The sequence below is a fragment of the Rattus norvegicus genome, chromosome 19, assembly GCF_036323735.1.
Source record: "Rattus norvegicus strain BN/NHsdMcwi chromosome 19, GRCr8, whole genome shotgun sequence".
Classification (NCBI taxonomy): domain Eukaryota; kingdom Metazoa; phylum Chordata; class Mammalia; order Rodentia; family Muridae; genus Rattus; species Rattus norvegicus.
In genome coordinates this window covers 19,074,256-19,088,981 of record NC_086037.1, presented here as the reverse complement: position 1 = coordinate 19,088,981, position 14,726 = coordinate 19,074,256, and the positions used below count along the sequence as shown (strand labels likewise).

General features: G+C 39.6%; 1 protein-coding gene across 7 annotated transcripts in view; it reads right to left on the bottom strand.

The window, feature by feature from the left end:
* LOC134483204 (IQ domain-containing protein M-like) overlaps positions 1–14,726 on the bottom strand; it is a 232,986-nt gene that overhangs the window by 140,855 nt on the left and 77,405 nt on the right. For 6 of the 7 annotated variants that reach the window (XR_010060078.1, XR_010060079.1, XR_010060076.1 and 3 more), the window contains one exon: positions 2,825–2,940. The exons of the other annotated variant lie outside the window; for it this stretch is intronic. Coding sequence is in view for 1 of the 6 variants with exons in the window: in XM_063278474.1 (XP_063134544.1) it covers positions 2,825–2,940 (116 nt within the window). In the remaining 5 variants the exon portion in view is untranslated. The remainder of the gene's footprint in view (positions 1–2,824; positions 2,941–14,726) is intronic. 7 annotated transcript variants of the gene reach the window in all.

Genomic DNA, 14,726 nt, shown 5'->3' with positions numbered 1-14,726 from the left:
GAATAGTAATTCAAGGCCCATACCTAAACATAGTAAAAGCCATATACAGCAAACCAGTTGCTAACATTAAACTAAATGGAGAGAAACTTGAAGCAATCCCACTAAAATCAGGGACTAGACAAGGGTGCCCACTCTCTCCCTACTTATTCAATATAGTTCTTGAAGTTCTAGCCAGAACAATCAGACAACAAAAGGAGATCAAGGGGATACAGATCGGAAAAGAAGAAGTCAAAATATCACTATTTGCAGATGATATGATAGTATATTTAAGTGATCCCAAAAGTTCCACCAGAGAACTACTAAAGCTGATAAACAACTTCAGCAAAGTGGCTGGGTATAAAATTAATTCAAATAAATCAGTTGCCTTCCTCTATACAAAAGAGAAACAAGCCGAGAAAGAAATTAGGGAAACGACACCCTTCATAATAGACCCAAATAATATAAAGTACCTCGGTATGACTTTAACCAAGCAAGTAAAAGATCTGTACAACAAGAACTTCAAGACACTGAGGAAAGAAATTGAAGAAGACCTCAGAAGATCGAAAGATCTCCCATGCTCATGGATTGGCAGGATTAATATAGTAAAAATGGCCATTTTACCAAAAGCAATCTACAGGTTCACTGCAATCCCCATCAAAATACCAATCCAATTCTTCAAAGAGTTAGACAGAACAATTTGCAAATTCATCTGGAATAACAAAAAACCCAGGATAGCTAAAACTATCCTCAACAATAAAAGGACTTCAGGGGGAATCACTATCCCTGAACTCAAGCAGTATTACAGAGCAATAGTGATAAAAACTGAATGGTATTGGTACAGAGACAGACAGATAGACCAATGGAATAGAATTGAAGACCCAGAAATTAACCCACACACCTATGGGCACTTGATTTTTGACAAAGGAGCCCAAACCATCCAATGGAAAAAAGATAGCATTTTCAGCAAATGGTGCTGGTTCAACTGGAGGTCAACATGTAGAAGAATGCAGATCGATCCATGCTTATCACACTGTACAAAGCTTAAGTCCAAGTGGATCAAGGACCTCCACATCAAACCAGACACACTCAAACTAATAGAAGAAAAACTAGGGAAGCATCTGGAACACATGGGCACTGGAAAAAATTTCCTGAACAAAACACCAATGGCTTATGCTCTAAGATCAAGAATCGACAAATGGGATCTCATAAAACTGCAAAGCTTCTGTAAGGCAAAGGACACTGTGGTTAGGACAAAACGGCAACCAACAGATTGGGAAAAGATCTTTACCAATCCTACAACAGATAGAGGCCTTATATCCAAAATATACAAAGAACTCAAGAAGTTAGACCGCAGGGAAACAAATAACCCTATTAAAAAATGGGGTTCAGAGCTAAACAAAGAATTCACAGCTGAGGAATGCCGAATGGCTGAGAAACACCTAAAGAAATGTTCAACATCTTTAGTCATAAGGGAAATGCAAATCAAAACAACCCTGAGATTTTACCTCACACCAGTGAGAATGGCTAAGATCAAAACCTCAGGTGACAGCAGATGCTGGTGAGGATGTGGAGAAAGAGGAACACTCCTCCATTGTTGGTGGGATTGCAGACTGGTAAAACCATTCTGGAAATCAGTCTGGAGGTTCCTCAGAAAATTGGACATTGAACTGCCTGAGGATCCAGCTATACCTCTCTTGGGCATATACCCAAAAGATGCCTCAACATATAAAAGAGACACGTGCTCCACTATGTTCATCGCAGCCTTATTTATAATAGCCAGAAACTGGAAAGAACCCAGATGCCCTTCAACAGAGGAATGGATACAGAAAATGTGGTACATATACACAATGGAATATTACTCAGCTATCAAAAACAATGAGTTTATGAAATTCGTAGGCAAATGGTTGGAACTGGAAAATATCATCCTGAGTGAGCTAACCCAATCACAGAAAGACATACATAGTATGCACTCATTGATAAGTGGCTATTAGCCCAAATGCTTGAATTACCCTAGATCCCTAGAACAAACAAAACTCAAGACGGATGATCAAAATGTGAATGCTTCACTCCTTCTTTAAATGAGGAAAAAGAATACCCTTGGCAGGGAAGGGAGAGGCAAAGATTAAAACAGAGACTGAAGGAACACCCATTCAGAGCCTGCCCCACATATGGCCCATACATATACAGCCACCCAATTAGACAAGATGGATGAAGCAAAGAAGTGCAGACTGACAGGAGCCGGATGTAGATCGCTCCTGAGAGACACAGCCAGAATACAGCAAATACAGAGCCGAATGCCAGCAGCAAACCACTGAACTGAGAATAGGACCCCCGTTGAAGGAATCAGAGAAAGAACTGGAAGAGCTTGAAGGGGCTCGAGACCCCATATGTACAACAATGCCAAGCAACCAGAGCTTCCAGGGACTAAGCGACTACCTAAAGACTATACATGGACTGACCCTGGACTCTGACCTCATAGGTAGCAATGAATATCCTAGTAAGAGCACCAGTGGAAGGGGAAGCCCTGGGTTCTGCTAAGACTGAACCCCCAGTGAACTAGACTGTGGGGGGGAGGGCGGCAATGGGGGGAGGGTTGGGAGGGGAACACCCATAAGGAAGGGGAGGGGGGAGGGGGATGTTTGCCCGGAAACCGGGAAAGGGAATAACACTCGAAATGTATATAAGAAATACTCAAGTTAATTAAAAAAAAAAAAAAAGAAATGAACTAGGCTCACTGTAAAATTTCATGGCTTTTTTTTTTTCATCAAAATCGACCCAGTATTTTACTGAGAGGGAAAAAAACAACGGCAAGTAAATGACATGTGCATATTTAAAAAATACTTACGATATAATAATCCTTAAATATTATTGAGGCTCCTGATAAAGTCTGAGCAGATTCATGAGGCAAATGGGAAGATCTCATCAATGCAGCACTCCTCTGATCATAAAGAGTCCTGTCAGCTGGAAATATTGATGGAGGTTAAAATAATATTTATCTAAGACGAGTACATACTGATCATAGTGCTTTATAACACAAGAAGGAAAGCAAAACATCTTTGTGGGCTCACTTTTCTGTGTTAAAATCACATCTTGTCATCTCATCAGAGAGAGATGAAGAAGCGATGGCCCTGCAGGAAGAGAGACTTGAATTAATTAGCTCCTTCACAGTAAAGCGCATCCAGTGTGCAGGCAGCAAGCTAACCAGTTCACCCTCGGGGACTCACTTCTCCAAGAATGTTGACCCCTTTGTTTTTTGTTTTGTTTTTTGTTTTGTTTTGTTTTTTAAGGAGACTTCGAGTAAAATCCTATTTGTGAGTTGCACACATAAAAAGTAAATGTCTCTGACATGTAAGTACATTAAAAGGAAATCCAGAAAATTATTAAGAAATAAGTTTTAAAAATGCAAAGTAAATGAAATTGTTAACGGCGCTAAAGTGAGAGAGAAAATGGACAGACAACAGACACCCTCCGTTCTTCTGTGGAATTCTACGGCAATCTTTTCCTTAAGAAAATGATGAGTGCGACAACTAAACCACCCCTGGGAGCTCTGAGCCACCAACCAAAGAACACACGTGGGCTTGGAAAATACCAGGAGTTCGTATTATTCTGCTGTCTTCTGCATATCTCATTGCCAACCTAGACACAACTGAAAATGCTTCGACCTTTTCTTAGATCCCAGCACCCATTTGGCACTAAACGGCATGCCAGCCAGCAAAAGCATACAAATGAAACCCCCCAAGCAAAACCACTCCACGAGGGGACAAAAATTATTTCACAGGATTTAAAGTACCACCTTTTGGAGGACAAAATGTTTTTACCACATCATCTTTCCTTAGTCTCCAATACCTTCAAAATTAGAATGGTAATAGTCTCTTAAGTATCCTCCAGGTGGAAGATTTTTTTCCATTTTTATTCAAATTTATGTGCTCAACCTAAGCCAATTATTTAACCAGGTTGGCTATGTTTCTGAAACCTAATAAGCATGGCTGTTTTAGAAATCTAAATTGTTCAAGTGATTCACAGAAAATTGGTAATGCTGTGTGTACCTGGGCGTGCCACCAAAGCCTGAGAGGACGGGAGGAGAAGGGAGGGAGCAAAGGATTCCCCGGCATTCCCTCACGTCACAAACAAGAGATTTGTTCAGTTCATCTGGACATTGGCAAAAGACAACAGCACTTTGAACTTTGCATAGAAGGTTTCACTCAAGAAAGAAACTAAATGCTGTGAAGTAACAGTGCATGCAGCTGCCTCTGGAGAATGCCCAATGAAAAGCCAATATATCTTTATTAGGACGTGACAGAACCAAATGGGTTTAGTGGTCTTGGGTCCCCAGAGCCTCTCTAATGCTAAGCTCATTTTGTTTCCTTTCTATCAATCCCTTTGTACTAATAAATTCTTAGAGTTAACTGCACACGCAGTTTTAATCTGTAGGTGATTACAAACAATTAATAGGAGAGAGAATTGGCAGTTCTTAGTTTGATTACCTATATAATTAAAAGGGATGGTAACCTACAGTTGACAAATAGCATCTTAACCATTTGAATAATCAAACCTCAGAAAGTTGCTTGGGTAGCTGAACTCTATCTGCTATATTAGTTGAATTTTAGAAAAAAAAATGGCAAAACGGTCCATTCAAACTAATTCATATGTATTATTTTGTAAAATGAAACAATGTATTATCAAGTTATGATAGCTACCGTCTTTTGTTTGAATAAAATGAACTGTTTTGAAATAGATTCAAGAAAAATAAAGATGTATGTAGAAGAAAAACAATATTGTTCACAATTTTCATGTTTACGGCTGACACCACTATAAAAACTGATTAATAAAGAAGTCCTGTTTATTTATCGAAGTTTTACAAGACACAAACCTTAAGGTCCTAAGAAAGCTTACTTTCTACTTAGGCCTTATAATGGTTTATCTTGATTTTATGACTGAACCTGGTATTACTGAGGAAACATGCCTCTCCAGGTATCTCTGAGGGTGTCACCACAGAGGTTTAACTGAGGAGAGAAGATCTATCCTAGATGTGGATGATGCCTTGCCACAGACCAGCATCCCAGGCAGAATAAAAATAAGGAAGACATCAGCTAAGCACCAGTTTTGGAAACACTGTGTTCAGATGCCCCGTTGTCCTAAACATAGTAAAAGCAATATACAGCAAACCAGTAGTTAACATCAAAATAAGTGGAGGGAAACTTGAAGAAATCCCACTAAAATCAGGGACTAGACAAGGCTGCCCACTCTCTCCTACTTACTCAATATAATACTCAAAGTCCTAGCCAGAGCAATCAGACAGCAAAAGGAAGTCAAATGGATACAAATTTGAAGGGAAGAAATCAAAATGTCACTCTTTGCAGATGAAATGATAGTGAACTTAAGCGACCCCAAAAGTTCCACCAGAGAACTACTTAACGTGATAAAGAACTTCAGCAAAGTGTCAGGTTATAAAATTAACTCAAACAAATCAGTAGCCTTCCTTTACTCAAAAGATAAACAGGCTGAGAAAGAAATTACGGAAATGACACCCTTCACAATAGTCCCAAATAACATAAAATATCTTGGTATGACTTTAACCAACCAAGTGAAAGATCTGTATGACAAGAACTTCAAGTCTCTGAAGAAAGAAATTGAGGAAGATCTCAGAAGATGGAAAGATCTCCCATGCTCATGGATAGGCAGGGTTAATATAGTAAAGATGGCCATTTTGCCAAAAGCAATCTACAGATTTAGTGCAATCCCCATCAAAATTCCTAATCAATTCTTTATAGAGATAGAAAGAGCAATTTGCAAATTCATTTGAAATAATTAAAAAACCCAGGATAGTGAAAACTATACTCAACAATAAAAAACTTCTGGGGGATCACCATCTCTGACTTCAAGCAGTATTACAGAGCAATAGTCATAAAAACTGTATGGTATTGGTACAGAGACAAGCAGATAGATCAGTGGAACAGAATTGAAGACCCAGAAATGAAAGCACACATCTATAGCCACTTGATCTTTGACAAAGGAGCTAAAACCATCCAATGGAAGAAAGGTAGTATTTTCAACAAATGGTGCTGGTTCAACTGAAGGTCAGCATGTAGAAGAATGCAGATCGATCCATGCTTATCACCCTGTACAAAGCTTAAGGCCAAGTGGATCAAGGACCCCCACATCAAACCAGATACACTCAAACTTATAGAAGAAAAAGTGGGGAATAGTCTTGAACACATGGGTACTGGGGAAAAATTCCTGAACAAAACACCAATGGCTTATGCTCTAAGATCAAGAATCGACAAATGGGACTTCATAAAACTGCAAAGCTTCTGTAAGGCAAAGGACACTGTTGTTAGGACAAAACAGCAACCAACAAATTGGGAAAGGATCTTTATCAATCCTACATCTGATAGAGGGCTAATATCCAAAATATACAAACAACTCAATAAGTTAGACTCTAGAGAGACAAATAACCCTATTAAAAATGGGGTACAGAGCTAAACAAAACATTCTCAGCTGAGGACTATCAAATGGCCAAAAAGCACCTAAAGAAATGTTCAACATCCTTAGTCATCAGGGAAATGCAAATCAAAACAACCCTGAGTTCAACCTCACACCAGTCAGAATGGCTAAGATAAAAAACTCAGATGACAGCAGATGCTGGCGAGGATGTGGAGAAAGAGGAACACTCCTCCACTGTTGGTGGGATTGCAAACTGGTACAACCATTCTGGAAATCAGTCTGGAGGTTCCTCAGAAAATTGGACATTGAACTACTTGAGGACTCAGCTATTCCTCTCCTGGGCATATACCTAAAAGATGCCCCAACATATAACAAAGACACGTGCTCCACTATGTTCATAGCAGCCTTATTTATAATAGCCAGAGACTGGAAAGAACCCAGATGCCTTCAACAGAGGAATGGATACAGAAAATGTGGTACATCTACACAGTAGAATATCACTCAGCTATCAGAAACAATGACTTCATGAAATTCATAGGCAAATGGAATGAACTAGAAAATATCATCCTGAGGTAGGTTACTCAATCACAGAAAACCACACTTGATATGCATTCATTGATAAGTGGATATTAGCCAAAAAGCTCGAATTACCCAAGATGCAATTTCCAGGACTTTTATCATGAAGGGGTGTTGAATTTTGTCAAATGCTTTCTCAGCATCTAATGAAATGATCATGTGGTTCTTATCTTTGAGTTTGTTTATATAGTGGATTACATTGATGGATTTTTGCCAAAAAGCTCAAATTACCCAAAATGCAATCCACAGACCAAAGGAAGCTCAAGAAGGATGACCAAAATATGGATGCTCTCATTCCTTCTTAAAAGGGGAAAAAATATCCATAGGAGGGGATATGGAAGCAAAGTTTAGAGCAGTGACTCAAATAATGGCCATTCAGAGCCTAACCCACATGTGGCCCATATATATACAGCCACCAAAACTAGATAAGATTGATGAAGCTAAAAAATGCATACTGAAAGGGACCAGCTATAGATCTCTCCTGAGAGACACATCCAGAGCATGTCCAATACAGAGGTCAATGCTAGCAGCAAACCACCAAACTGAGAACAGGACTCCCTTGGGGGGAATTAGAGGAAGTGTTGAAAGAGTTAAAGGAGCTTGCAACCCCATAAAAACAACAATGTCAACCAACCAGAGCTCCCAGGGACTAAACCACTACTGAAAGACTATACATGGACTGACCCAGGGCCCCAACTGCATATGTAGCAGAGAATAGCCTTGTTGGGGCACCAGTGGAAGGGGAAGCCCTTGGTCCTGCCAAGGTTTGACCCCCAGTGCAGGGGAATATGGGGGGGTGGCAGTAAGGGGGGTGTATGGGGGAAATACCGGTACGGGGGAGGGGGAGGGGAGGGGATGGGAGCTTATGGACAGGAAACTGGGAAGAGGAATAACATTTGAAATGTAAGTAAAGAAATATATCTAATAAAAAAGTTTTTAAAAGCAAGAAAAAACATAAAAAAGAAGGGAAAAATAAATCACTAAAATCTAGAGTTTAAAAAAAAAAAGAACATTTTTCCAAACTAGAACTCATGCCATGGTTTTATTCTCTTAGAATGAGATAAGTAAGAAAGAGTTTTGAAATGAGTGGTGGAAAGGTTGTTTGTTGGAATATCAAGTTAGAAGGGCTTTATTGAACATACTGAAGCAGGAAGGCAAATAGACCTTCGAGCGGGACGACTACCGCAACAACGGCAGAACAGATGACCCCACAAAGGAGCAGTGTTCACACCATGCAGGTTGTGTTGTGAGATTGCTCCTCTTGTAGGATAGGTGTCGAGGACAGGCCTTTGCTCCTATCTCACCTTTGACTTGGAAACTGTTACCGGTAACTGCAGCTCAGCTTTGGTAAGCATCGGGTGTAGCAGGATCAGATCATCAAAGCAAGCACCCTGCTCCACCATTTTACAACGTGAGCTTCAAAGAGTGATGTCCTAGTCACCCACTTAAAATTTCAATCAAATGGATAGAAATCAGGATCGGTCTTGATTCTTATGATCCAGTTTTCTTCCCTTTTTCTACGAAAATTTATTCCTAAACTTTTTAGAAATGTTTAAGATTTCAGAAAATGACTGTGCCCTTCAGATGAAGCCGATCTAGGTCCTTTTCTTCCCTGTTTTCACCACTCTATAATTTAATCAGCCTCAGTGGATGTTTCCTATGATTACTGGAGAAACATTTTAGCCAATAGGCTTAGTAATAATAATAAAAGCCTATGTCATGCATATGTTTAGAAAACGCCATGGGAGTGAACATTAAAAACATTTTTAAAATACTGTTTTTCAACAAAGATGCTATGCAATGTAAGGAATATGTATAAATTATTTCAGAAGAAAAATCAACATTTTTCACATTGTATTTTACAGAATAAATCCCTGGTCCTAAGCCTTTAGGTGTTTCTATTTTAGTTGTCTGTTGTTGTTGTTGTTGTTGTTGTTGTTGTTGTTTAGAAAGTTTTAATTCAATTAAAATGTAATGATTTAGCTATAAACATAATGAAATTCAACAAAACTTCACATGATCGAACATTGGTTACAAACTCCTTATGTTGGGGATACATTTAATTTTAAAGAAAGAAAGAACAGCAGCCTATAACACTCAGAAATTATCAATTTACTGAAATTTTTGTACTTTCAGAACATTAAACTGACTGGTTTAGACGAATGTTGAGAGAACTGGGATATGAAGCGATCTGCCAGAGAGTTTGGCTTTCAGGCGTAGAACTATGTACTTGATGTAAAGAACCATTGCTTCAGTCTGCTTGCAGTCTTTACTTTTTAAAAAGCACTTAAAAATAGTGTCAACCATTCAGAGCCTGCCCCACATGTGGCGCATATATATATATATATATATATATATATATATATATATATATATATGTATATGTATATGTATATGTATATGTATATGTATATGTATATGTATATATATATATATATATCCATCAAAACTAGATAAGATGGATGAAGCTAAAAAAAAAAATGCATGCAGAAAGGGACCAGATATAGATCTCTCCTGAGAGACACATCCAGACCATGTCCAATACAGAGGTCAATGCCAGCAGCAAACCACCAAACTGAGAACAGGACCCCCTTTTGGAAGAATTACAGGAAGGATTGAAAGAGTTGAAGGAACTTGCAATCCCATCAAAACAACAATGCCAACGAACCAGAGCTTCCAGGGACTAAACCCCTACCCAAAGACTGTACATGGACAGACCCAGGGCTCCAACTGCATATGTACCAGAGAATAGACTTGTTGGGGCATCAGGGGAAGGGTTCTGCCAAGGTTGAACCCCCAGTGCAGGAGAATATGGGGGAGGGCGGTAGTAGGGGGGATGTATAGGGGGAATACCCGTACGGGGGAGGGGAGGGGAGGGGATGGGGCTTAAGGACAGGAAACTAGGAAAGGGAATAACTTTTGAAATGTAAGTAAAGAAATATATCTAAAACTCTCGGATCCCTGGCCACAGCAGCTCACTGCTCCCAAACCCCGTGGGAGAGCTCACCACCCGGGCAGGCGGGCACTCCTGAGACTGCAGAGCGGAAGAGACCACCAACACTGCCCACCCCTGCCCACATCCCTGGCCCAAGAGGAAACTGTATAAGGCCTCTGGGTTCCTGGAGATAAGCGCACAGGAGCAGCAGGTCCCGTGCGTCTGATACACCGCCGGAACCTGAAGGGACCGACCAGATAAACAGTTCTCTGCACCCAAATCCTGTGGGTGGGTAAGCTAAACCTTCACAGAGGCAGACACACCCGGGAAACCAGAAGAGACTAGACTTTGCCCACATTACTGATTCCAGAGGAAACCACCAAACGACATCTGGAACCCTGGGGCACAGAAGCTCCCGGAAAGGGCGGTGCAGATCTTCCTGGTTGCTGCCTCAGAGAGCTCATAAGCAACACCCCACGAGCAAACTTGAGCCTCAGGACCACAGGTAAGACAAACCTTCCTGCTCCAAGCGACCTGCCTGGTGAACTCAAGACACAGGCCCACAGAACAGCTAAAGACCTGTAGATAGGAAAAACTACACGCCCGAAAGCAGAACACTCTGTTCCCATAACTGGTTGAAAGAAAACAGGAAAACAGGTCTACAGCACTCCTGACATTCAGGCCAATAAGACAGTCTAGCCACTGTCAGAAATAGCAGAACAAAGTAACACTAGAGATAATCTGATGGCCAGAGGCAAGCACAGAAACCAAGACTACATGGCATCATTGGAGCCCAGTTCTCCCACCAAAGCAAACAGGAAATATCCAAACACACCAGGAAAGCAAGATCTAGATTTAAAATCATATTTGATCATGATGCTGGAGGACTTCAAGAAAGACATGAAGAACTCCCTTAGAGAAACACAGGAAAACATAAATAAACAAGTAGAAGCCTACAGAGAGGAATCACAAAAATCCCTGAAAGAATTCCAGGAAAACACAATCAAACAGTTGAAGGAATTAAAAATGGAAATAGAAGCAATCAAGAAAGAACACATGGAAACAACCCTGGATATTGAAAACCAAGAGAAGAGACAAGGAGTCGTAGATACAAGCATCACCAACAGAATACAAGAGATGGAAGAGAGAATCTCAGGAGCAGAAGATTCCATAGAAATCATTGACTCAACTGTCAAAGATAATGTAAAGCGGAAAAAGCTACTGGTCCAAAACATACAGGAAATCCAGGACTCAATGAGAAGATCAAACCTAAGGATAATAGGTATAGAAGAGAGTGAAGACTCCCAGCTCAAAGGACCAGTAAATATCTTCAACAAAATCATAGAAGAAAACTTCCCTAACCTAAAGAAAGAGATACCCATAAGCATACAAGAAGCATACAGAACTCCAAATAGATTGGACCAGAAAAGAAACTCCTCCCATCACATAATAGTCAAAACACCAAATGCACAAAATAAAGGAAGAATATTAAAAACAGTAAGGGAAAAAGGTCAAGGAACATATAAAGGCAGACCTATCAGAATCACACCAGACTTTTCACCAGAAACTATGAAAGCCAGAAGATCCTGGACAGATGTCATGCAGACCCTAAGAGACACAAATGCCAGCCCAGGTTACTGTATCCTGCAAAACTCTCAATTAACATAGATGGAGAAATCAAGATGATCCATGACAAAACCAAATTTACACAATACCTTTCTACAAACCCAGCACTACAAAGGATAATAAATGGTAAAGCCCAACATAAGGAGGCAAGCTACCCCCTAGAAGAAGCAAGAAACTAATCATCTTGGCAACAAAACAAAGAGAAGAAAAGCACACAAACATAACCTCACATCCAAATATGAATATAACGGGAAGCAATAATCACTATTCCTAAAATCTCTCAACATCAACGGCCCCAACTCCGCAATAAAAACATAGATTAACAAACTGGATACGCAACGAGGACCCTGCATTCTGCTGCCTACAGGAAACACACATCAGAGACAAAGACAGACACTGCCTCAGAGTGAAAGGCTGGAAAACAACTTTCCAAGCAAATGGTAGGAAGAAGCAAGCTGGAGTAGCCATTCTAATATCAAATAAAATCAATTTTCAACTAAAAGTCATCAAAAAGGTTAAGGAAGGACACTTCATATTCACCAAAGGAAAAATCCACCAAGATGAACTCTCAATCCTAAATATCTATGCCCCAAATACAAGGGCACCTACATACGTAAAAGAAACCTTACTAAAGCTCAAAACACACATTGCACCTCACACAATAATAGTAGGAGATTTCAACACCCCACTCTCATCAATGGACAGATCATGGAAACAGAAATTAAACAGAGACGTAGACAGACTAAGAGAAGTCATGAACCAAATGGACTTAACAGATATTTACAGAACATTCTATCCTAAAACAAGAGGATGTATATTCTTCTCAGCTCCTCATGGTACTTTCTCCAAAATTGACCATATAATTGGTCAAAAAACGGGCTTCAACAGGTACAGAAAGTAGAAATAATCCCATGCGTGCTATCAGACCACCACGGCCTAAAACTGGTCTTCAATAACAATAAGGGAAGAATGCCCACATATACGTGGAAATTGAACAGTGCTCTGCTCAATGATAACCTGGTCAAGGAAGAAATAAAGAAAGAAATTAAAGACTTTTTAGAATTTAATGAAAATGAAGGTACAACATACCCAAACTTATGGGACATAATGAAAGCTGTGCTAAGAGGAAAACTCATAGCGCTGAGTGCCTGCAGAAAGAAACAGGAAAGAGCATATGTCAGCAGCTTGACACCACAACTAACAGCTCTAGAACAAAAAGAAGCAAATACACCCAAGAGGAGTAGAAGGCAGGAAATAATCAAACTCAGAGCTGAAATCAACCAAGTAGAAACGAAAAGGACCATAGAAAGAATCAACAGAACCAAAAGTTGGTTCTTTGAGAAAATCAACAAGATAGATAAACCCTTAGCCAGACTATCGAGAGGACATAGAGAGTGTGTCCAAATTAACAAAATCAGAAATGAAAAGGGAGACATAACTACATATTCAGAGGAAATTCAAAAAAATCATCAGATCTTACTATAAAAGCCTATATTCAACAAAACTTGAAAATCTTCAGGAAATGGACAATTTCCTAGACAGATACCAGGTACCGAAGTTAAATCAGGAACAGATAAACCAGTTAAACAACCCCATAACTCCTAAGGAAATAGAAGCAGTCATTAAAGGTATCCCAAAAAAAAGGGTCCAGGTCCAGACGGGCTTAGTGCGGAATTCTATCATACCTAGAACGTCATACCAATACTCTCCAAACTATTCCACAAAATTGATACAGATGGAGCACTACCGAATTCCTTCTATGAAGCCACAATTACTCTTATACCTAAACCACACAAAGACCCAACAAAGAAAGAGAACTTCAGACCAATTTCCCTTATGAATGTCGACGCAAAAATACTCAATAAAATTCTGGCAAACCGACTCCAAGAGCACATCAAAACAATCATCCACCATGATCAAGTAGGCTTCATCCCAGGCATGCAGGGATGGTTTAATATACGGAAAAACATCAATGTGATCCATTATATAAACAAACTGAAAGAACAAAACCACATGATCATTTCATTAGATGCTGAAAAAGCATTTGACAAAATTCAACACCCCTTCATGATAAAAGTTCTGGAAAGAATAGAAATTCAGGGCCCATACCTAAACATAGTAAAAGCCATATACAGCAAACCAGTTGCTAACATTAAACTAAATGGAGAGAAACTTGAAGCATTCCCACTAAAATCAGGGACTAGACAAGGCTGCCCACTCTCTCCCTACTTATTCAATATAGTTCTTGAAGTTCTAGCCAGAGCAATCAGACAACAAAAGGAGGTCAAGGGGATACAGATCGGAAAAGAAGAAGTCAAAATATCACTATTTGCAGATGATATGATAGTATATTTAAGTGATCCCAAAAGTTCCACCAGAGAACTACTAAAGCTGATAAACAACTTCAGCAAAGTGGCTGGGTATAAAATTAACTCAAATAAATCAGTTGCCTTCCTCTATACAAAAGAGAAACAAGCCGAGAAAGAAATTAGGGAAACGACACCCTTCATAATAGACCCAAATAATATAAAGTACCTCGGTGTGACTTTAACCAAGCAAGTAAAAGATCTGTACAATAAGAACTTCAAGACACTGAGGAAAGAAATTGAAGAAGACCTCAGAAGATGGAAAGATCTCCGATGCTCATGGATTGGCAGGATTAATATAGTAAAAATGGCCATTTTACCAAAAGCAATCTACAGATTCAATGCAATCCCCATCAAAATACCAATCCAATTCTTCAAAGAGTTAGACAGAACAATTTGCAAATTCATCTGGAATAACAAAAAACCCAGGATAGCTAAAGCTATCCTCAACAATAAAAGGACTTCAGGGGGAATCACTATCCCTGAACTCAAGCAGTATTACAGAGCAATAGTGATAAAAACTGCATGGTATTGGTACAGAGACAGACAGATAGACCAATGGAATAGAATTGAAGACCCAGAAATGAACCCACAACCTATGGTCACTTGATTTTTGACAAAGGAGCCAAAACCATCCAATGGAAAAAAGATAGCATTTTCAGCAAATGGTGCTGGTTCAACTGGAGGTCAACATGTAGAAGAATGCAGATCGATCCATGCTTATCACCCTGTAGAAGCGTAAGTCCAAGTGGATCAAGGACCTCCACATCAAACCAGACACACTCAAACTAATAGAAGAA